This window comes from Leptosomus discolor, chromosome 1 (assembly GCF_034619465.1).
Source record: "Leptosomus discolor isolate bLepDis1 chromosome 1, bLepDis1.hap2, whole genome shotgun sequence".
Lineage (NCBI taxonomy): Eukaryota > Metazoa > Chordata > Aves > Leptosomiformes > Leptosomidae > Leptosomus > Leptosomus discolor.
Window position 1 is genome coordinate 135,182,181 of NC_141391.1, and position 22,257 is coordinate 135,204,437.

Sequence of the window (22,257 nt, forward strand, 5' to 3'; positions counted from 1 at the left end):
TGCAAGTACGATGTTTCATCTGTTTCAACCCATTCAACTTGAAAAAAAATAATTCACAGCAGACATCTAAGCCAGATTTTACCCCCTTTTCTTCCCATAAACTAACACTGGATTTATTTTTTTTTCCTAGCAATCTGTTACATGCCTTTGTTTGGTTGCTGCATTGTGAAAAAAAAATGTTAGCCTCTGGGTTTCCTGCTGACTGCTTGGTGTGACTTTTTAGGGAGCATCCACTCTTGCTGCAGGAAGGTCAGGTCAGTGACGGTAACTTGCAGGGTATGTTGCTTTCATTTCTATGGCTGGATGATCTTCATAAACTATTTCCATATCTTCATAAACTATTTCCATATCTACATATAGCAAACTCCATTTGGTCTCAGCCCAAATCCTTGCCCCAAAAGCTTGGAAAGGGCTTTTCCCCTGTTAAATGTGGCATGTTTCAGAGGGAAGAATTTATAGTATTTTAAATTCAAGCAAATCCATTATTCATCCAGCCTGCCATCTATCTCAGAGGCTGACAAATTTCTCCTGACCACACATGTAAGGAGCCCAAGACACAAGCTGCTCAGGGAGGTCCACTATCTTTGGGGATAGGGGAGGTCTACAATCGTTCATGGCACTGGGAATTTCAGAGAAGGAGCTAATTTGAAGCACATTTTGTATGGAAAATAAAACCTAGTATTATATACTGAGTGTGAGAGAAAAGCCCTTGGTAGAGCCTGAGACATCATACATCTTGAAAGGTTTGGGAACTAAAGAGAAATTGATGGCTTCAACATCTCCTCAAACAGGACCTGGACAGTGAAGAAGATATGGGTGAAGTGAATAAAGGTGTGCACCGGGGAAATGAGCCCTGCAGTGCCATTCTGAAGCAGAAGGAGCATGACGGCTTCCCACTGGCCTGTCTACAAGATAATCAAGACAGTGAAATGGGAGGAGCCTTAAATGTCAGCTGCTGGATAGGAAAAAGCAGAATACATGGATGTCAGGAAGGCAGGTTCAGAAATAAAACAGTTGAACCAAACACCCCAGCCGCACAGTGCCTCTTCATATCCTCCACTACACTCTGTGCTACAGCCCCTGCACCAAGCGTATCCTCTGTCATTCCCAATGGCCTCCATTTCCTTGTTAAGAGCACATTTGCTGCCATGGAGGGTGTTTAGACTTGCCAGTAGATGCCTGTGCTCATAAGCTGAAACACACTGTCAGAAAGACGTTAAATAATATGGTGCAAATCTGTGTTCACAGACATTATCTGTAGAAAGCAACAAAGAAAAGTACCCCTTCCCTGTGAAGGTCAGCCAATTTACTAAAGAACTTGATGCTCATCTGTCCCTGGATCTTTCTTCTCTGTTTATTCTTTCTATTTCAAATCAGAATCTTAAGACATTTAACCATAATGACTTCTTTCACTGATACACTTTTAAATCAAAGGTTACAAGAAGGTGTCCAGGGGCAGATATGGGACTATCTCTTTATCAGCAAGTGCTGCTTTGGAGCCCTCTATCTTGTCCCCATATTCATACTTCAGCTCTGCCAGGGTTGATTAGAGTAGTACTAGAACACTACTAGAACTAACAGAAGTAGTAAGGGAAATCCCAGTCAGACACAAAGAGAACATTATCCACAGTGGGGGTGGCCAAACACAGGAGCAGAGATCCAGAGAGGCTGGGAGATTTCCCTCCTTGGAGACTGCATGAACTTGACTGGAGAAGTCCTTGAGCAACATCATCAGAGCTCAGAGCTGCCCTAGCTTTGAACAGGAAGTTGGACCACATGATGTCCAGAGGTTCCTTTCAAACAATGGCACTTAAGATATAAGTCTTAAGGCACCATGGTTCTGCCATGCATCTTTTCTTGGGGATGCCCATGCTCCTTGACACAGGTCTCACTCCTTGACATCAGCTCTGGCTCATGCATCTCTAATGACACAGTTCCAGTTACACAATCTCACTGTCACCCTACAGACTCACATCGCTCTAAGCCTGCCTGGTCTTTCCCACAGTATCTTCTGTCCTTAACAGGATCTTTCAATAGGTATCATTTTGTCCGTGGAGCATGGTACTTCACTGTGTCCCTGCCTTTACTTGGTCAGTTTTTGTTTTCATTTTGTGTTAAATTAAATAAATCTCTACTAATCTGAAAGATCTGAGGCAGCAGGTGAGGTGCCAACCTTACAAAAACTTCTCTCTTGATATCATGACTTTGATACATCCTATGTTCTCCTGGTCGGGGAACTTCTAGAGGAAAAAGGGAAGAGTGCACAGCACTGTGCAGAAAGGCCATCAAGCTGTGAGCCAAGCTTTGCAAAAAGAAAAATGAGCCTCTACTGTAGTTACGCAGGGCAGAGAATTTGAGTTACTAAAGAAAGTAGTATCCAGTCTGTTTCTCAATTTCTAATTTTTTTCTCTCCAATTGACAAAGAAGAGGAACAAATGATGCCATTTCAGGTGGTTTACTATTGTTCCCTTTGACATTCTCCCCTAAAAATTGTAGTGAGTCTTCCCTGCATACTTATAGATCACAGAGTCATGGAAAGATATAATTTGGAAGGGACCTCTGAAGTCCATCTGGTCCAAACTCCTGCTCAGCAGGTCTAATTTCAAACCTAGATCAGATAAGCCCAGTCCCTGTCCAGTCAAGTTCAGAAAATCTCCAAGGATGGAGGTGACACACCCTCTCTGGGAACCTCTTCCAATATTTGACCACCCTGCCTGTAACTTATGACCATTGCTTCTTGTCCTTTCACTATATACCTCTGAGAGTCTGGCTCTATCTTCTCCCTAGCACCTTTATGCAATGAGAGACTGTAATTGGATTCTCCTTAGCTCAGTTGTCAGAGTCTGTCCCTGTAAATCAAGTGCTCCAGCATCTTGGTGGCTCACCCCTTGACCAGTTTTAGTATTTATGCGGTTTATGGGATTTTTTTTTTTTACTGGGGAGCCCAAAGTTGTACATAGTACTCCAGCTACATACTCACAAGTGATGGGGAGAAAAGAATCATCACCTCCTTCACCCTCTTAGCTACACTCTAGTTAGGTTGGTCCTTATGTGGTTAGCCTTTGCCTCAAGGGCTCACTTCTCTTACTTGTTAAATCCTGTCTGTGTCTTTTTCCCCACAGTCTGATTTCCCACTTCTCCCTCTGAGTAGATGACATTAGACTCTGGACAGCACTTCCTGACTCTTCTGTGTCATTAAATATCTTCAGCAGCTATTTGCAGCTGCAAACTTTGCTCTCAGTTGAATACAGACACCTAGATTTTTAGCCCTTAACACTCAATAATGAAAAAGGCACAGAGCTGAAGTTAGTCTGCTTCTGAGATGAATCAAGATGTTTGTTCTGTTCAAAATGTGGAAAGTTCAAAGGAAATCAAAGTCATGGGATGGCTAAATGGAAAACAGGGGAACTACCAGGCCATACATTTTCTGGGACTCATGTCGTTCCTTTGAGTCTCTAGAGCTGGGGATGCAGATCAGGGCTGAGATATGATGGGTTAGAAGAGAGCAGTTCTCCCCCTGAGGGAGGAAAAGGAGGAGTCACATGTAACACTTGAATATGAGTATCTTGCCTTAGGGCATTTGAAGTATGACTCATTCTACTCATTCTCCTATCCCCTTCGTCTTTCTGCTTTTCTTTTTGCTACTCCTTCACAAATCATTCTGTCTGTCTTTTAAGAGGATTGTTATTGAACCATGGATGAGTTCTCAGGTAATGCATATGAATACAGAGGAAGAGGACGGGTACTCTAATTTAAATCACTCCCCACAACATTCAGCCAGACGCTACATGTCCCTGAACATCAACCAAGGTATGACTGATGCTTGCTCTTTGAACTTTCTGCACTATGGTAGACAATGACAATAGGAACAGTCTGTCTTGTCCAGCTCAGTAAATAAGAAAAATATGTACTTACAGGTTCAATGTTATAGGTTTATTGCACTATTTGTATCGTTTTTCTGACAAAAACCAGCATGCATGAATGTGAAAAAGAATTAAGTGGAGCTACTGCCATTTTTTGCCTTAAATTTCTGTAGGAAAAGACAGGTGGCTTCAGGATCAAACTCCGGAATGTAGGAATCAGCTTTAATATGGTTAGCTTTATTTGTTGTTTATTTATTATTACAGGAAATGGCTATAAAGACCAGACAAACTGACTTTAATACAAAAATAACTTTCCCATTTTGCCTTCTGGACCTTAATTTTTCAGAAAACGCTGAAGATTCATAGCCTTTAAGGACAGAAGGGATGAGGCAGCACCAGGCCTGAATGCATAGGTCATGTCATTTCCTTTCTTCAACTCCCATAGGTCTGGTTTGGCTAAACCATGTACTCCAAGAGGGCATCCAGTCTTGACTTAAATAGTTCTTCGTCTGAAAGGTCCATCATGCTGCGTTGCCATGGCCATTTGGTGATGGTAACTCTCAGGAACTTTTGAATCCAGGGAAACCTCAGTGGATATTTTGGACTCTAGAATTTTCCTGAACTGGGCTTCAACCTAGAGCTGGTGTGCAGCCTGAGTACTGTGTGCCCTGAGAGCAGGAAGGATTTGTGCAAAGTCTAAGATGGTATGCAAACACTTCCTTACTCTGTTCTGACAGAGCAGAGTAATACAATACTGTGCGAGGAGAACAGGAGCATCACCTACTTCTAAAGACAAATGATCCCTACAATGTTTCATAGTTTCAACATTTATCCAAGGCAAGGTACCCCCCACCTGCTCCATTTAAACTAGTGTCTCCTTTCAAACAGACCTTTTTGACAGAGGCACCACATCTTCTTCTTAACTTGCATTTGAGTTGATCCTTAAAGTAGAATACAGCCTGGAAGGGGAACTCTTTTGAGGCTCACCAGGTGGCTTTTCATGGAAGGGTTTGTAGTGCTGCTCAACAGGGTGCCTGCCCTTATATAAATTTCTGGTTTCTCCCAGGGCGGTCTCTTCCCTTTGCTGTATGGTGGCCAGCTATCTTCACACTGTTTGCGCTGTGCCTGGCCCTCACCATAGGAATGATAGTCCTAGATAAGTGTTGAAATATACTGTTTTCCTTTATTCATATTAACACGTTGAGAATAACTGCATTGAAGGAAGGTGGCAGACTGATTGCAACAAGGACAGTCATAGCTCATCCTCCCCACATATACTGTCCTTTCCTCTCCTCTTAATTGCCTGCAGTGAACACTGCAGGCTGGTGCATGTGAGTCTTTGAGGGAAGTAATTTTTATGAAGTCTGGACCTGTGCTGAAAGCAAGGATATAGAAATCAAGATGATATATTTTGGAAAGAGTGGGAGGAATGGATTCTGTCTGCATCCATCTATTACTAATTTATTAGCTAATTTGAATTCAATTATAAAATTCTAATGTTGACTTTCATAAATCAGTTTCTCTTTTCCCTTCTCCTCCTCCCTTGTTGTTCAAGTCTAGAATAGCAGTTCTTGTCTCATTCCTTTGATAAACCTTTCATGTTTGTAGACTACTGTCTTAAATTAGTTCCTACTAGTATGTTAAAAATTGACATATTTCTAGCACTTTGGTTCATGAGGAAATCTCACTTTTTCTGTCTGTTTCACTCAGTCATCCCAGTTTACTTGAGACATGCAAGAGAAATGAAGACTCTCATATTTATATTAGGTTTTATCACATGATGCAACTGTATCTATACTTTCTATCCCAGGGCCTGGACAGTTATCCTAAGCCTTTGCTGCCAAAAGCTAGTATCTAAATACTGTTGAGGAAGATATATAAAAAATCTCTCTCCGCTTTCTTCAGAGAACTTTTACCAGCCTTTAAGAATAAAAAGTTTCTTCAACTTGAATTATGTTTACAATTTTAGGGTTTTTTCAAAGGCTTATAAAACTTCCTTTAAGATCAACATGATTAGTTCAAGACAGTCCTTCCTAAGTTTTTTGGGGTTTTTCTGCATTATTTTAGTCTTTTATCAGGTACCAAGTGGCTTGCAATGGCACTGTGACTAAACTGCATTTAAAATTTGGAAATTTCTTTATCCATCATTTTCTCCTCACAGTATGTGACACTGTAGGATCAGAGTTGCATGTGAGCACACTGTTGCAAAAAGTGAATTTGCAATATATGATGAAGCAAGTATCATTCAGTAGCGTCGTCACACCTTTTTTGTCTCATGAAGAATATCTTTACAAACTCCAGGTCTCAGAGTTTCTAAGGCACCTGCGGGACGTAATGAAAACTTGCAAGGACTAAAGGAGAAATTGTGCTTGATGGGTGATGCAAAGAGTAAGAATGATAGTAAGTAGAACTACTACTCACACAGCCTAAAATTGATGTGTTAGGTCTTATATCAGATTAAACAAGGCTTTTATATGCTATATCAGATTAAATAATGAGTTTAAAAATAAAAAAGAATGAGTGTAGATGTGACCCATAAAGCCATATACATTTCAGCGCTGCATAACTTTGACTTTCCAGGCCTATACGTGTAGACTCGTCTACTCTTCCTTTGGCTGTTTACAAGGGACTGATGGTTTCTTTCTGTTCTAGGACCTGCATGCTCGCTCTGCCCTGTAAACTGGAAATGGGTTGGAGGTGATACCTGTTTCTACTTTTCAGAAAAGGAGGCCACGTGGCAGGAAAGTTGTGGTGGTTTGGTCCTGGCCAGATGCCAGGTACTCACCAAAGCCACTCTATCACTCTCACCCCCTCAGCTGGACAGGGGAGAGAAAATATAACAGGCACGTGGGTCAGATAAAGACAGTTTAATGAAGCAAAGAGCCGCGCGCGGAAGCAAAGGCAAAACAAAAGATCTTATTCTCTACTTCCCATCAGCAGGCGATGTCCAGCCACTTTCTGGGAAGCAGGGCTCCGGTACGCGTAGCGGTTGCTCTGGATGACAAACGCAAAACAAATGTCCCCCCCTTCTTCCTGTTTTCCCCAGCTTATATTGCTGAGCAGACATCATGTGGTATGGAATATCCCTTTGGCCAGTCTGGGTCAGCTGTCCTGGCCATATCCCCTCCCAAGTTTTTACCCACCTCCAGCCTACTGGGGAAATGTTGGGGAAACAGCCTTGATGCTGTGTGAGCCCTATACAGTAGCAGTCAAAACACTGGTGTGTTATCTAGCTACCACTGCACAGCACGGTGAGGGCTGCATCTCAGGCAGACCCATTACAAAATGCAGACTTTTGCTTCTCCCAGAACGCCACCCTTCTTAAGCTGAAAAGAAAAAGCAAGTTGGTATGGTTCCAATCATATTGGTATGTCTTTGCATTGGTATCAACTACTCAAAAACTCCTCACCAATCAGCAAGTACCTCTTGATGTTACATAGCAATAGAGGTACTGTACCCAAGGTCTGAGTCAATGTAGACTTCAGAACACTTGTCCACAAATGTGTAATGATGAGGTCATTAGCAACACAGGGTATTATTCAGCCGAATAGTGGACATGAGTTTCATGGATCCTGTGAAAGTTATAAGCAGTGAGTCTTTCATTCAGGAAATCTCTTTGATCACTTTGCAAAACAGAGGTCTAAAGATAATTGTTGCCCTGGTGTTACATTTAGTAGAGATGCCAGACATAAAATATTCCTGTTTACACGCCAAATAGAGACGTTGTCTCCTGGAAACTGTTATGAGGGCCTGATAACGAGTTCAAGGAGTCTTTGCCAAATTACCTCCTTTGGTTCTTTCTCGATCACCTCCTCTCAACAGTAGTTTTTTAGGTACCACAACAACAAAAAAAAAACCAAAAAACCAAACAAAACAAAACCCAGAAACCTGCTCCTTGGTGATAAAAGTTTTGCATTTTTTATAGATTATCATATCTCAAATATCACAAAAACTATCTTATTGGTTTGGATTATCACATGGAGTTGATGGCTGGTCTTGGATAGATGATACAAAACTTTCTATAAAGAGAATGGACTGGTAAGTTTTCTGAACTTAAATAGTTGGCGGTTTTTAATCCCTTGTACAATATCCTCCCTGTGCACTGAAGGAGAAGGAAACTAAAATCACACTAATGGCAAAGCTTCAAGGCAGAAAACAGCCACAGGTTTATTTGGGATTAAAATACTCTTTTAGGTGTGGAGTCCCTGAAATAAAGAAAGTCTCAGAAAACTGGAAGTGTGAACAGAAGAAGACGACAACAATGTAACCAGTGACTGCTCTATTTAAACCCATTCGCTTTATGAAACATCCCATGACTCCCTAAGAAGCAACCCACACTTCCTTCAAGACATCACACCTCCTGTAAAGCTTGCCTGCACCTGCCTCTGCTACTCAGTCACAATTATCCCAAATTCACTTCTCTCTTCCATCAATGTTTTGAAACCCTTATTACAGAAAAATAGTAAATATTAGGTTCAGAGAACCTGTTTACTTTTTCTGTAAAATCTCATCAGCTTACTCAGTGATGAGTCTTCTCTGACTTCTCTTTGTAAAGATAGGCTAACCGCTGATAACAAGTATTTACAGCCCTCTCTTCAGCACACTCACTTTCATTTATTCTATATTACTCTAAAACTCCAAGGCAAGCTCTCCTCTCCTTTACTACTCAAAGATATGTAGCTCCCTTGTTGACTGCTTGGCAGTGAAGCATCACTTAACATCCTTATCCTCTTTTTGACTGGGTATAGTATATGAATTTTAGATATGTTCAGATTTTACTTCCAGATAATGATGCTTTTCCTTTACATGCATTAATATGATCTTCCAAGAATGCCCAGAAGTCAGCGTTAAATGAGTTTTAAAAAACAGTTATGCTATTATCATAATCACCATTGCAGTTATGCAGGGAAAATGGGAATAATGATTGGATTTTTCCAAGAAAGCCATCTGAGGGCCGTTAGTCTTCACCTAACATAAAATATGTCCATCCCTTTACCTAATCCATCTCATCATTTGAAAGGATGGGTATGTGGCATGAATAGCTAACACATTGAATGAATGTGGCATGAATGGCTGCAGTGGTATCTGGAATCATGTGATGGTATTCAGAAAAGTATTAATTGCTGAATGGGGAACTGGATTTTTTAATGTATTGGAAACCACGTATTTTTAGTATCATATATTATTTTTCTTTTAGAATGTATGACTTTCTAAATCTAAGTAACTGTATCTGGTGTATCTTGTTCAGAATCCTGAGGGGAGGGAGGTGGGTAAAAAGCAAGCCCACAACCCTGGACTTCAGGATAGCAGACTATGGCCTCTTCAAAGATCTGCTCAGAAGAGTACCATGGGCTAAGGTGCTGGAGGGAAGAGGGGCCCAAGAAAGTTGATTAATATTCAAGGATTACCTCCTTCAAGCTCAAGAGTGGTCCACCCCAGCAAGTAGGAAGTCAGACAGGAATGCCAGGAGGCCTATATGGATGAACAACCTGATCTTGGCAAAACTTAAACACAAATAGGAAGGATACAAAGGGTAGAGGCAGGGACAGGCAACTTGAAAGGAATACAGAGACACTGTCTGAGCATGCAGGGATGAGATTAGAAAAGCCAAAGCCCAGCTGGAATTGAATCTGGTGAGGGGTGTTAAAGGCAACAAGGAGGCTTCTCCAAGTACATAGGTGACAAAAGGAAGACTAGAGAAAACTTGGGCCCACTGCTGAATAAGACAGGGGACCTGGTGACACGGGACCTGGAAAAGGCTGAGGTACTGAATTGAATGCTGCCTTTACCTCAAGTCTTTACTAGCATGACCGGCTCCAGAGAAAAGTCTGGAGCAAGGAAAATGTATCCATGGTGGAAGAGTATCAGGTCAGGGACATGTTGGACTCGCATGAGGGAGCTGGCAGATGTAATTGCATGGAAACTCTCAATACTCTTTGACTGATCATGGCAACTTGGAGAAATGCCCAAGGAATAGAAGAAAGAAAATGTCACTCCTGTCTTCAATAAGGGCAGGAAGGATAATCCAGGGAACTACAGGCAAATCAGCCTCACCTCAATCCCTAGGAAGCTGATGGAGCAAATAATGCTGGAAATCATTTCCAGGCACATGAAGGACAAGAAGGTGATTGGGAGTAGCGAGCATGGATTCACCAGGTGGAAGTCGTACTTGACCAACCTGGTAACCTTTTATGATGAGATGATTGGCTTAGTAGAGAGGTAGAGAACAGTCAATATTGTCTACCTAGACTTCAGTAAGGCTTTCAACACTTTCTCCTGTAAGATCCTCATAGAGAAGCTATTTATGTACAGGCTGGATGAGCAAACAGTGATGAGGTGGACTGAAAACTGGCTAAACAGATGGACCCAAAGGGTGATGACCAGTGGCATGAAGTCTACAGCTGGAGGCCAGTCACAAGCAGTGTACCCCAGGGGTCAACACTGGATCTGATCTGGTTCAACATCTTCATTGATGGTCTGGATGGTAGGGCAGAGTTTGCTAATGACACAAAACTGGGAGGAGTGGTTCCACCAAAGGATCGTGCTCCCATCCAGAGAGACGTCAACAGGCTAGAGAAATGGGCTGACAGGAACCTTGTTAAATTCAATAATGAGAAGTGCAAAGTCCTGCAACTGGAAAGGAACAACCCCGTGCATCAGTGCATGCTGGGGTCTGACCAGCTGGAAAGCAGATTTGCAGAAAGGACCTCGGGTTCTCATGGACACCAAACTGACCATGAGTAAACAGTATGCCCTTGTGGCAAAGAAGGCTTGTGGTATCCAGTGCTGCATTAGGAGGACTGTTGCCAGCAGGCCAAGGGAGGTGATCGTTCCCCTCTGCTCAGCACTGGTGAGGTCACATCTGAAGTGCTGGCTGCAGTGTTAGGCTCCCAAGTACAAGAGAGACATGGGTCCAATGAAGGGTCACAAACATGATGAAGCGACTGAAGTATCTCTCCTATGAGGAAAGGCTGCCAGAGCCGGTTTAGCCTGAAGAAGAGAAGGTTTGGAGGGGACCTTACCAATGTACATAAATACCTGAAGGGAGGGTACAAAGAGGATGGGGCCAAGCTGTTTTCAGCGGTGCCCAGTGACAGGACCAGAGGCAATGGGCACAAACTGAAACATGGTAGGTTCCCTCTGAACATCAGGAAATACCTTTCTACTGTGACGGTAACCAGACACTGGTACATGTTGCCAAAGGAGGTTGTGGAGTCTTCCTCCTTGGAGATATTTAAAAGCCATCTGGACATAGTCCTGGACAACGGGTTCTAGGTGGCCCTGCTTGAGCAGGGGGGCTGGAGCAGATGGCCTCCAGAGGTCATAGAATCACAGAATAGTTGGGCTGAGATGCACCTTTAAAGATCATCTAGTCCAATTCCCCTGCCCTGGGCAGGGACATCTTTCACTAGGTCAGGTTGCTCAAAGCCCCGTCCAACCTGGCCTTGACCACTGCCAGGAAGGGGGCATCCACAGCTTCTCCAGGCAACCTGTTCCAGTGTCTCACCAGCCTCATGATAAAAGATTTATTTCTTATGTCTAATCTTAATCTCCTCTTTTTTAGTTTAAAACCATTTCCTCTTGTCCTGTCACTACAGGCCTTGGTAAAAAAATACATCTCTGTCTTTCTTATAAGTTCCCTTCATATACTGAAAGGCCACAAGAAGGTGTCCCTGGAGCCTTCTGAACCTTCCATCCATCCTCCAGGCTGAACAACTCTAACCCTCTCAGCTTTGTTCATAGGAGAGCTGTTCCAGCTCTCTGATCTGAGGTCCCTTCCAACCTCAAACACTCAGTGATTCTGTGTTTTTCCAAAGGCTCAAATATTAGACACTAGTGAATAAAATCTCTGTGTGATACCCATGTGGGCATGTTTAGATGAGGTGCTCAATTTAGTAGTGCATGCATTCATTTTTTAGTATGAATACTGATTACAAAAATCCTCTCGTTATTGTTCCAAGTTTGAAAGTGACTCTATTTACAACTGGAACCACCACATTCAACAATGACATCTTAGTCTATGAATGTGTGATATTTGCGATACAGTCTTATTTTTATTTATTTATTTATTTATACAGCAGAAGAAACTGCTCCCTTCCCTTGGGTTGTAATACTACGTAATAATGCAGATTTTTTAGGTATGTAAGACTTTTACCATCATAGCCTAGGCAAGTTGATGTTAATTATTTATTTACTTTCCCCTACAAAATACTGCTTTCCATCTGCACAATTCTTATTAAATATCCGCACCGCAATCTGTGCTGTGACAAGTCTTCAACTTGATTTGACACTATAAATAGCAATAAATATGACTTCAGCATGGTCATTTGACTGTCCATCTCCAGGAAATGTTTTACCCACAAAGGTCACCTGTGCATCTTGTGCATTTAATTGTGCTCCAACTGAGTGCTCCAATTCCATATGTCACTTGAGTCTGCTTGTTTGCTTCAGGTGCCCGCTGCTACTAGCTACGTTCTTTTGAAAAAAAAAAAAAAAAAAAAAAAAAAAAGCCCAGTAAATCTGAAGAATGAGAGAGGAATAAAATACAGGAGACACTGAACAGGAAGGAAATATTGGCTTTGCTGTTGATGGTTTTATCAGACTTATGTTGTCTTTCTCTGCCAAAGAGTATTTCACAACTCTGAATATTTTTGTTTCAAATCAGAACAAAAGGGCAATGCTTCTGCAGAAGGAGTGAGCATTTCTTCCTGCTCTGTTTCTTAGTGGGCTTCCAGAATGGTGAGGAGCAGGGTGGGTAAGTTTTCAGGATAGCAGGCATATCTGTGATTGCAAACCACTGACTCTGAATTTCTGAAATAGAAATAGGCTTCTCTAGAAGCATTTAGACAAGCTCTGCATGTTAGTTTTTACATGTAAAATCACAAGTTTCCTTTTGCTAAATTTGCAGGATGAGAATCTTAATTTAGCAAAAGGAGAAATCCCCACATGACTCTAACCAGAGAACTGGAAGATGAGTAACGTTTCCTTTTTTTGCTTCTTTTTTTTTTAGCATTAAAATTAGTTCTTTTATCCAAGAGGGTTAGGAATGAGATAGTGGTGGAAAGAAAATCAAAGATTAGGGAGAGGGCAAAAGATTAGACTAAACAAGCTTGAATGCACAGGTTTAAATACAGGTTCCCAAAATCCTGACTCTGCAGAATTACAAGTGCACAGAAAAAAAACCTCTCTTGACCATCTCTCTTGGCTTTGTCTTCGATTTTAAGTCTAGGACATGGACACTCATTTTAAAAACAACTGAAAACCTCAGAAAACTTAAATATTTCACTCAAAAGCACTCAATATGCAGCTGCATTTACTGTGATATATTCAGTAAATCATTGTGCTTCTGTCCTTACTTCCTTGTTCTTTCAGCAGTCCCTGGCAGAGGTGATTTAGCAACATTTTCCATATATCATGCGGCTGTGCAACTTGAAAAATGACAGTATATTTTGCTGTTTAAAGACAGCAGCTTCTGTCTCCACATGAAATCAGACACATCTATTTTCTCTGCTAATTATGGGTATTGGGATCTTGCTGCAAGAACATTTTTTCCCACCTGGATTTGTTTAAGTTTTTATGGCGCAGGTGGTTTACTGACTGTCTGCCACCAAGGATAAAGAGCATGACAATGCAGAGAAGAAAACTCATTAAAAAGTAAAGCTGTGACACTCCATTCAAGGCTGTATCTCCAAGCTTTGCCAAGAAATGAGCTACTTGTGCAGCTATATGTCAATATGAAGAAACAGAAAGCAATGTAAGAAAACTATGTGAGCAAAACAACTTGTCTTTAAAACACACAGGCACTATGAAGAAAAACATTGATGAGTTTGGTAGATCTATTGGGACAAATACACATATTGGGAACAGTAGGAAATTGTTTGCCAAGAAGCACTGAGTGGCTTGTGAGCTGAAGGCTTGTTTTTTTAACAATGTGGCATGGGTACAATGCTTATACTCTGATTTTAGCAGACATTGTATTGAATGGCTAATTTTTTTTTCATCGCTGTGAACAACATAACATCAAGAATACAGAACTGGCTGGGCTAATAAAACTTTATGGCAACAACAGATAGCAACTAATTACTAATCTAGTGGTGGCTATCAAAGAAAAATTTTCACCCTTTGTCTTTTCCAGTGTGCAACAAAACCTAAAGATTTCCCTATGGGCATTGTCTGACTTAAAATTACTCAGTTCCTTTTGTTAAAGGTATGATTGCATACTGCCTTTTGAACTTTCCAGTTTTAAATGCTTTCTGCAGCCAGATGACAGCAGAGATGACATGGCTCTTAAGACAAGTTAACATTGAAGCTGTGGCAGTTTCGAAGGACTGGACTTCACAGGTAGCTGTGCAAAATACAATGATTAGCATGACGTGAAAAACAGACTCCTGTGAGCCAACTAGTTTAACGGACCCTGGGCAATCTGAGAGCTGAGTTGCATGAAAAATGCACAGAGTGATTTAGAAGACAGTCTGATGTGTGTAGGTGCCTATGGGAAAGGGTGAAGTGCAGAAGATGCGTGCATAAAATTACTTAGTTCTGATTTGCTTTAAAGTTCTGAACATTTTGACCTCATATAGCAAAAGACATGACACCTGTTAAAATAATTATTGTATAGTGACTTAAGTGATCATCTTACATGTAAGGCTACATTTTTCTCTCCTGATTTAATCCAAAATACAAGAACTGGTTTATGCTACATACCAAGGAAATTCAGGGTTAGGTATTACTTAAACAAACACAGTAACAGGTTGTACACTGCACATCCTAGGGCAATTGCTGGATGCCATGTGCTCTTCTGTTCTGTGCAACTTGGCTCATCATGTAGCAGTTATAATTACGAGCCATTGAGGCATGAAGAAGTGGTATAAAATGAAAAAATTCAAACAGCAACGGGGACCAGAAACTTACCCCTTGTTTATAAGTTCCTGAGCTTGTGAATCTTCTGCAGCCAGACACAGGGACCAGTGCTTCATGTCCCAGACAGGGAGACAAGACAGGTTAGTGGATTCTCCTCCCAAACACAGTACAGAACAGCAGACTTACATTCAACGTTTTCCTTCCTTCATTTTCTGCAGCATTTCACTCTCAGCAATAGCCCATAACACCAGTGCTTTTCACATGCAATGCTTTTCCCTCAGCCAGGCCCCTACAATCAACAATTGCTCCCCTCAATAGTCTGCTGACCCCATGCCCATCGCACCAGTTCCCTCACATCAGTTTTGCTCACCGCTTCAGCTCTTCACTGGCTCCTGCTTATACCAGCCACCTCAGCAAGGGCTTTCCTGCTTCCTCATGGTGTGATCTTTAAGACCCTCTTGTATTACCAAGGGTTATAAGATGGTGCCTCCCACCATGCCCTTCATGTGTAGAACAACAGCCCTGTAAAGATTATCCCTCCCATTGTTCACATTGTACCTGCATCCCCTGTAGGCCAGTCAGTTCTGGGATACCAGGGGTATCGCCACAGCTGATGGGTCCCTGTGCTTAGACTTAGAAAATGCAGCATTTCCAGACTATGAGATAGCTGTGTGGCAAGACACTCTCTGTTGTCCCTGCTCCTCTAAATCACTTCTTCATATCCATAATTAAGATAATTGCCGTATTGCTAAACACTCATTTATTGAGGGATGCAGCATGCTTGTTGGCTGTTGCTACTGCAGACTTCTGATGCATAGCTTTATGTCTGAAATACTCATCATTCAAGGCTTGCATAAATGCCTCCACCTTCCCCAACTTACAGTTCAATTTTCATTGAGCGGCTCAAATTAGTACGAGATAGACACAGGAACAGAAGTCCCAACCGTAAACTTGACTGTTCTTGAGAGATTTCAAAGACCTTCTATGTTTGCTAGTGCCATAGAAGAGAGATGGCCTCTCTGATGCAGTCTTCTCTTTGAACAGCCTCCTAAACAGCAGTGAAGCAGCAGGAGGCTTTGCATAATCAAAGGCCCTGTATTTGATGGTTGTTGAGCCTACTGGGCACAATGACTTGCTAAAAAAACACACTACAGAAAAAAGTCAGTAGCAACAATATTTATTCCGGTTGTGAAATTCTGCAACAGAATGGAAAATAGATTTGAAAAATCAAAGATCCGGATCGGGTGTGACATGGATAATTATCAAGACAGATGTCTTAGAGGAATGGACCTTCCTGCCTAACACCCTGATGTAGACAATCCACTAGCAATCAGACTGGCATTCCATGGCATTAAATGTTGCTGACTTTCCTCAATAAAGATGTGCTGTGTATTTGCCTCAAGTTTTTCGAGCCCATAGGGCATGCAAGCTCATTTGAAAGCTTTTCTCTCTAACCAGGAGAATTAGAAATATTTTTATTTGTCTTTTTAATGAAGGCTCTGATTCTGTTGCATTTGTAGTTATGAGCAGGTGGGGAGTGAAATTAAGTATTTGCAAATTTATTGTAGATTGGGGGCTCACATCTGTGAGTACTCAATGGATAGATTCTGAAAACATGATGTGTTGCTCTTACAAATAGTCATTGATTCCTGTTTCTGGGAGATAGGTATGAATCTTTAAGAGTTCTGGAATCATATACTTAATTTTTTTTCATTTAGAAAGGAATTTATAAGACGTGGATAGAAGTGGTTACACAAGAATGCAAGTGCTGAAAGAAGAAAGAGGGAATGAAGTTGTTTTAAAAAAAGCCCAAGAAGGAGTCTGGCTGACGTGCATCACCAGAGGGGAAGTTAAACTTAGATTATCCCTGATGTTACATTAACTTGAGCTCAGACTCATTTTCCCTATCACAAATCCTGGGGCAGAACTCCCCCCCACAATGGTGTATCCCACGATGGGGCTCTCTGCAGAGCTCTGCACACTAGTGCCTGTCCAAGTAGCTTGCTTGCTTGACTACCACAGGATCCACCACTTTCTCACAAATGTAAAATTTGTACTCGCCACACTGTGAAGTGTCTACGTTTGCACCTTGAAGCCACACGCAGTCTAGGAAAGGACTTGAGCTGACTCGTTGGATCTGAAACCTGTGAAAAAAGAGCAGAGATATTTATCAGCCCGTGGAAAAAGTTACATAATTCCTGACCACTGCTACCCGTTTGACCCACAATAGCGTACAAGCTCTCTGATGGGGGCTTGCCTACGTTGATAAGCAAGCAAGTGATGGGTAAACTGTCTGCCTGCAAACAGGCAGGGGGACAGGCAGTTACTGAGCACCAGTTAAAGGTTGCTTCTTCTGGCTTATGTGGTCTTCTCCTATCTGTGCAGTGACTTACAGATCAGGGGAGAAGGCTGATCCATCCTCCCACAGCCAGGGCCCCTCAGCTCCGTTGCGAGACAGCCCAATCCAGAAAGAGTAAGAACTGTAAGACTGTGACAGTTGCATTATGAAGTCCTGTACGGAAATAAATGCAAAGCCTGTGAATCACATCGCTGCCTCACTCATAGCGGCTTATGATTTGGAAAAGGAGAGAGGCAAATTAAAGTGAGCTGCTCACTCCTGTCCGTAACAGACTGTTTTGCAAGTGAATCTGGGCAGCGCTTCCTACTCCTGGCAGTCAGCTGCTGTTTTGGAGATAAGGAAAATGAACCTGCTGAGAGCTTTCAGTAGCTCTCAGCTAAAACAACAGTGGAGATAACCAAAGGCTGCACATTAGCTGGGTAATGGGTATGGCATAATGACTTCCTTCCTACACCCTGGTTGCATAAGTCAGGTGGGAAAACCCCTTTGCATTGTTTGCTATCATTTTACACAGGAAATTCGAAATATAGACAATAAAACCACAGTAAGCAGTCCAGATTTCTAGTTGTGGGTAGTGAGAAGATGAAGGCCAGTCTTCTGATGATTGCTAAATAGTTTGCTCCAGCCGAACAACAAAAGAGTTGCCAACCAATACTAGCTCAGTTATATTTGCCCTGAGGTGGGATGAGGATCTAGATGTAGACGCATGTTGATGTGTCTCAGTTAACTCCCCTGGAGTCAGTAGAGATGCATGAGCTATGGCACAGCCACAGTCCAGGTAAAGGGGCTCCAAAGGATCATGGACAGTTTTTGCCACTTGGTTCAGCACACACATGCCATAACATACTGCATCAGTGGAAGGATCGAGTGGCTTTTTAGACCACAGTAAAATGCAGAGTGTGTAATTAGAGAAAGAGAAAAAATAATCTTTACCAGCTCTTCCTTACTCTCTATCTTAAGAAGTCTGGACTCCAGAGCAGAGCATTGAGCCTTGCTTTCTTGCCAAGTTTTCCATTCCTTTGAAAAGTGGTAGCAGTTCTCCCCATACTGTAGCCAGTTATCAGGACAAGGAATACATTTCTGTCCTTGAAAACAAAAAAGGACCTGATCAGGTTTATCAGTGATGGCAGTCTCTAGTGGTCTAGTGGATCCCTGCAGGATCACTAGAGCAACGCAGTCTCTCTGTCACAGAGAAGCAACAATTCCTTCTTCATTCTGTAGCTAAATTCACATTTTCATTGTAAACTTAATAAACCCAGTTGCCAGAAGACCAGAAAAAAACATTTCTAAATGAAAATCAGAAAAACAAATAGTAGAGATTTTTTTAAATCTGACCAGCAAATCTGCAGGATGCTCGTAAAACACAAATAGAGGAAATGTTGGAAGATTGAGCCATGTTCACAGAGACATGGATCTGAGTGGATGTAAAAGGAAACCTAGACTTCCAGTCATATGGGTACGCCTCTATTCATGTGGACTTACTTTTAACTTCCTGTTAACATCAGGGCCAGCTCTTCTCTGCTATATGCTTTACAATGCAATTTATGCTTTTCTGGTAGCTTTTCATACTTGCTGTGGATTCACTGTGCAGACATCAGATAGTGATGGGCAGACAAAGTGAAAGATAATGAGACTATTGCTGTTAATCGTCTCTTTTCTGCCACATTATTCTGTTAGCTGCCTGTTGGGACCCTACGTAATACTGAAGCCAAAAAGAACACAAAATGTTGGATTTTTCTTTCACACTTGCACCATTTGGGGAACCCCATTTCTAGTTGGAAACTAAAATAATCACAAGCAGAAAAAGGACCTGACAAAGAAAATATTTTGGATATTTCTGGGAACTGGGTCCTAGAAATTGGATGAATCATATTCATTGCTCTATAGTTCACATGACCATTTTGTATGGTAACAAACCAGTGCCAGCTGGGAATGCCAGGACTTGATGCTAGATGGCAATAGATAACATAGCACAGTGCACTTGACTTACAAGTAGCTTCTGGTTTGTGTTAAATTCAAATGTAAACATTTACAAAGATAATAACCTTGCCACTCTCTCACATGACACTAATTTATTATGATTCTCTTCCCTCCACCCTATGATAATCTAGCATATTCAGCTCACCTATCATTAAAGTTTCACACAACTATTTCACACAAGAAAGAAAACACCCTCAGCACATAGTCTGTAAACTGTTAAAGCCAGTGATTACAATCCCATTTGGTAGAGAGCAGCAGTTTCCACCGGTGCATCCACTACTGCATAACAGAATGAAACTGTCTTGAGGAGTCAAAGCATTTCAGGCAATAAAAGCCAGTAGGAATTGTCCGTCAAAATTTTCCTACTAGAATTCACTGAAACTGACTGTGAAAGAGGGAATGGTAGCATCAATGAATTCACCTATTAGAAACACATTTAAAATAATAAAAAAAAAAGTGTCATCATCATGGTATTTTCTGAATTAAAGTGTTTGTTTTAAGTTATAAAAGAGCTCCATTACAAAAATTCAACGAACATACTTCAAAAATACTGGTACTTTAAAAATGATCAAAATGGATATGCAGCCTTTTGATTGACTCAGTTGAAATTAGTTTTTAAATTAAATAATTCAGGGCCATTTTAGAGTTTTTGATTTTTCCTTCCAATATGGTTGATAGAAAAAGATCAATCTGTGGCTACCATAATGCAATGGAACCACCATCTTCCCACTGCTATGTACCTCTGGAGGTGGCAAGTTGCTTTACAGTCTCTGTCAAGTTCAAATTCTGAGCCTGGAGGAGTTCCAGCTGCTGGTTGAGGCTTTCCATAATTGCCTTTTGCAGGGTGAAGTTTTCATCCCTTGTATGCACAAGGTGGCAGACCAGGATGACTTGAATCACAGCGAAACAAGAATGAAATTATTCCATTAATATTAAAGCTAAACTGTGTGGTGCAACCTGAATAAACTTACCAAAGGCACACGTACCTCCCCATAACTGAATATACTTGACCTACATACATTTTGTGCACATCTATGAGCAAGATATAATACATTCCAATTTCAAAGACTGTGAGATCTCTTGAGTGGGTAAACTCTTCCAGCAAGGGACACTTTTGTATCATTAATCCCCAGGCTAGTCCTTTTCCTTAACTAATTTCCTAGACTTTTAGTTGTTCATACTGAATTCCAAGCACCCCTTCTGTGACCATACTTACACCTGGCAGCCAAGACTCCTGCAGCTGCCACTGAACTTAGGCAGAAGACCCCAAGTACCACTGTAGCCAGTCGCCAACAGGAAGATGGACTGGGAGAATCTGAGATATACAAAAAGAAGGAAAAGCAGCAAGAACAGAAACCTCACATCTTTGTATCTGCAGCTCCTATGTTGCCCAGTGAATTGCTGAGTTTCAGACATGGCAGGGGAGTTGGACTAGATGATCTTCAAGGTCCCTTCCAACCCAAATCATTCTATGATTCTATGATCATAAAAACTGTCCCGTTGCTTGGCTGTAGCCAGTCCTCCTTAGGAGTTGAGGGCTGGGAAGCAAGCAAGCCATGGAGACTACGTTAGCCAGGAGCTAAGAGGAAATGAATTAGACAAATAAAGCTGAACAGCACAGAATTTCGCATGTGAGGGAAGAACATGAAGGAAGTATTTGTGCTTAGAACACAGCTGAATTTTGCATATGCAGCCGGGTATTGGGGTATTTTTACTTTTGAGTGCCTAACCTATCAAATCGGGAATGAATAAACCTTTTCAGAAAATAACCTCAGAAACAGTCACCAACGAAAGTCAGGTGCCTGTAAAATAATCTGAAATTAGGGCACACAGACGTGAAGAGGACCATATACCTGCAGTTGCACAGAAGCGCAGTCTCACACTTGGAAATGCACACATCCATTCTTGCAATGTGGGCAGATGCAGCCACATGAATTCACACACAGCTCCAAAACACAGAGGAAAGGATTGCTTCCAATATAAGACTTTTGTGTTCTTTTATTAGACTCCAGTATGAAATTTCCGTGGGAATACTTATGCTGAAGTCACCAACAGAAATAACTGGCATACCAACCTGTGGTATTTCTGCCTTTTATCCCCTGTGACCCCTAACTCTTTAACCAAACAGTTGAGAACTCTACTAAATTACTGAGAGTTCAGCTTCAGCCTCCAAGTATAAAACTCAAGGACCCCTCAAAAGGTGAGAATGAGATAATCACTGGCTAGGTAATAAGGGGACATTTCCTTCAGAAAGAACTCTTTAATCTATTAGATTATTATCAAATTCATCAAATTCATCTCCAGACATTTAGTCAGGCTGGAACATAACATCTCTTTGCTTTGCTACTACTAGAGCAATTCTAAAGCACTGATGCATAGCACAAAGAAAATAGATGTGAGATCAGCTACATTCTTCCCTTCTTCTGTGAAGCTATGTAGCATAATTTTTATGATTAAAGTACAAAAAGGTATTTGTCCATATCTTCCTTCACTTGAGAGAAAACGTATTTTTTCCGTAGCATTGACTTCATTCAGTTAATCAGATTTAAATAAGTAAAGCTGAAAGACTTTTGCAATGTCCCTTAGGCAGGTTACTTCACTAACTTCCAGGAGCTGACACTTAATGTCTAACTAGAACGTGTTTATTTTTACTTAACTGCATCCCACAACCTTAATTATATCTCTTCTCTCAAATCTAAATAGTTTTTCCACGTTCTCCACCCTTCCATTCTTCTTAATCTCCTGCCTTTTTTCTTTTCTTCCTCCAATTTCTTATAAGATTTGAGTCCAAAGGTCTCCCAGAATCCAAGATATTTCTTGGCTCTGAGTGCCATATAAAAAATGTTCTCCAAGGTGAGAGTTTGCCTTGGAGAGGATTGCCCCCCAACACAACCACTACCTTTTGTTCTGGCAGTCTGGAGCTCCTGGTCCTGGGATTTTTTCAGTGTCATGAACCTCAGGTCTGCGTATGTCACTTCTTCACTTGTCATTTCTGGCAAGGTTACAGGAGAATTCAAAAGATTTGTTGCCTCCACAGAAGAAATAGGGATAAGGTTCTGGCTGGGATTAAATGAACAGTAAGTGACATTGGGAGTTAACAGAGTGATTCATGCAAAAGTCAGAAGGATTTTTTGTCTCATACTAAGGGATTTCATGACACAGAAATACTGGAGGTTGTTTACATGCAGCAGAGTT

At 41.4% G+C, this 22,257-nt stretch overlaps 1 protein-coding gene across 1 annotated transcript; it reads right to left on the reverse strand.

Annotated features, from left to right (window-relative positions):
• Positions 1 to 16,704: 16,704 nt before the first annotated feature.
• On the reverse strand, positions 16,705 to 22,052 carry LOC104354848 (oxidized low-density lipoprotein receptor 1-like). Its single transcript, XM_009961874.1, has 6 exons — positions 21,962 to 22,052; positions 20,279 to 20,377; positions 19,803 to 19,952; positions 18,016 to 18,167; positions 17,117 to 17,235; positions 16,705 to 16,867 (listed from the first exon to the last, which is right to left on the reverse strand). Exons 1-6 carry the CDS (start codon positions 22,050 to 22,052, stop codon positions 16,705 to 16,707), a joined length of 774 nt encoding a protein of 257 aa, XP_009960176.1.
• Positions 22,053 to 22,257: the final 205 nt, after the last annotated feature.

Bases quoted from the DNA above. Each gene is read 5' to 3' on its own strand.
- LOC104354848 (XM_009961874.1), bottom strand. From the start codon at position 22,052: ATGACAAGTGAAGAAGTGACATACGCAGACCTGAGGTTCATGACACTG. The intron at 17,236-18,015 runs GTAAAGATTATT...ATTTCCGTACAG, and splicing joins TAGAGAGTAAGGAAGAGCTG to GACTTCATAATGCAACTGTC. The intron at 16,868-17,116 runs GTAAGTCACTGC...CTTTTTTCACAG, and splicing joins TCAGCCTTCTCCCCTGATCT to GTTTCAGATCCAACGAGTCA.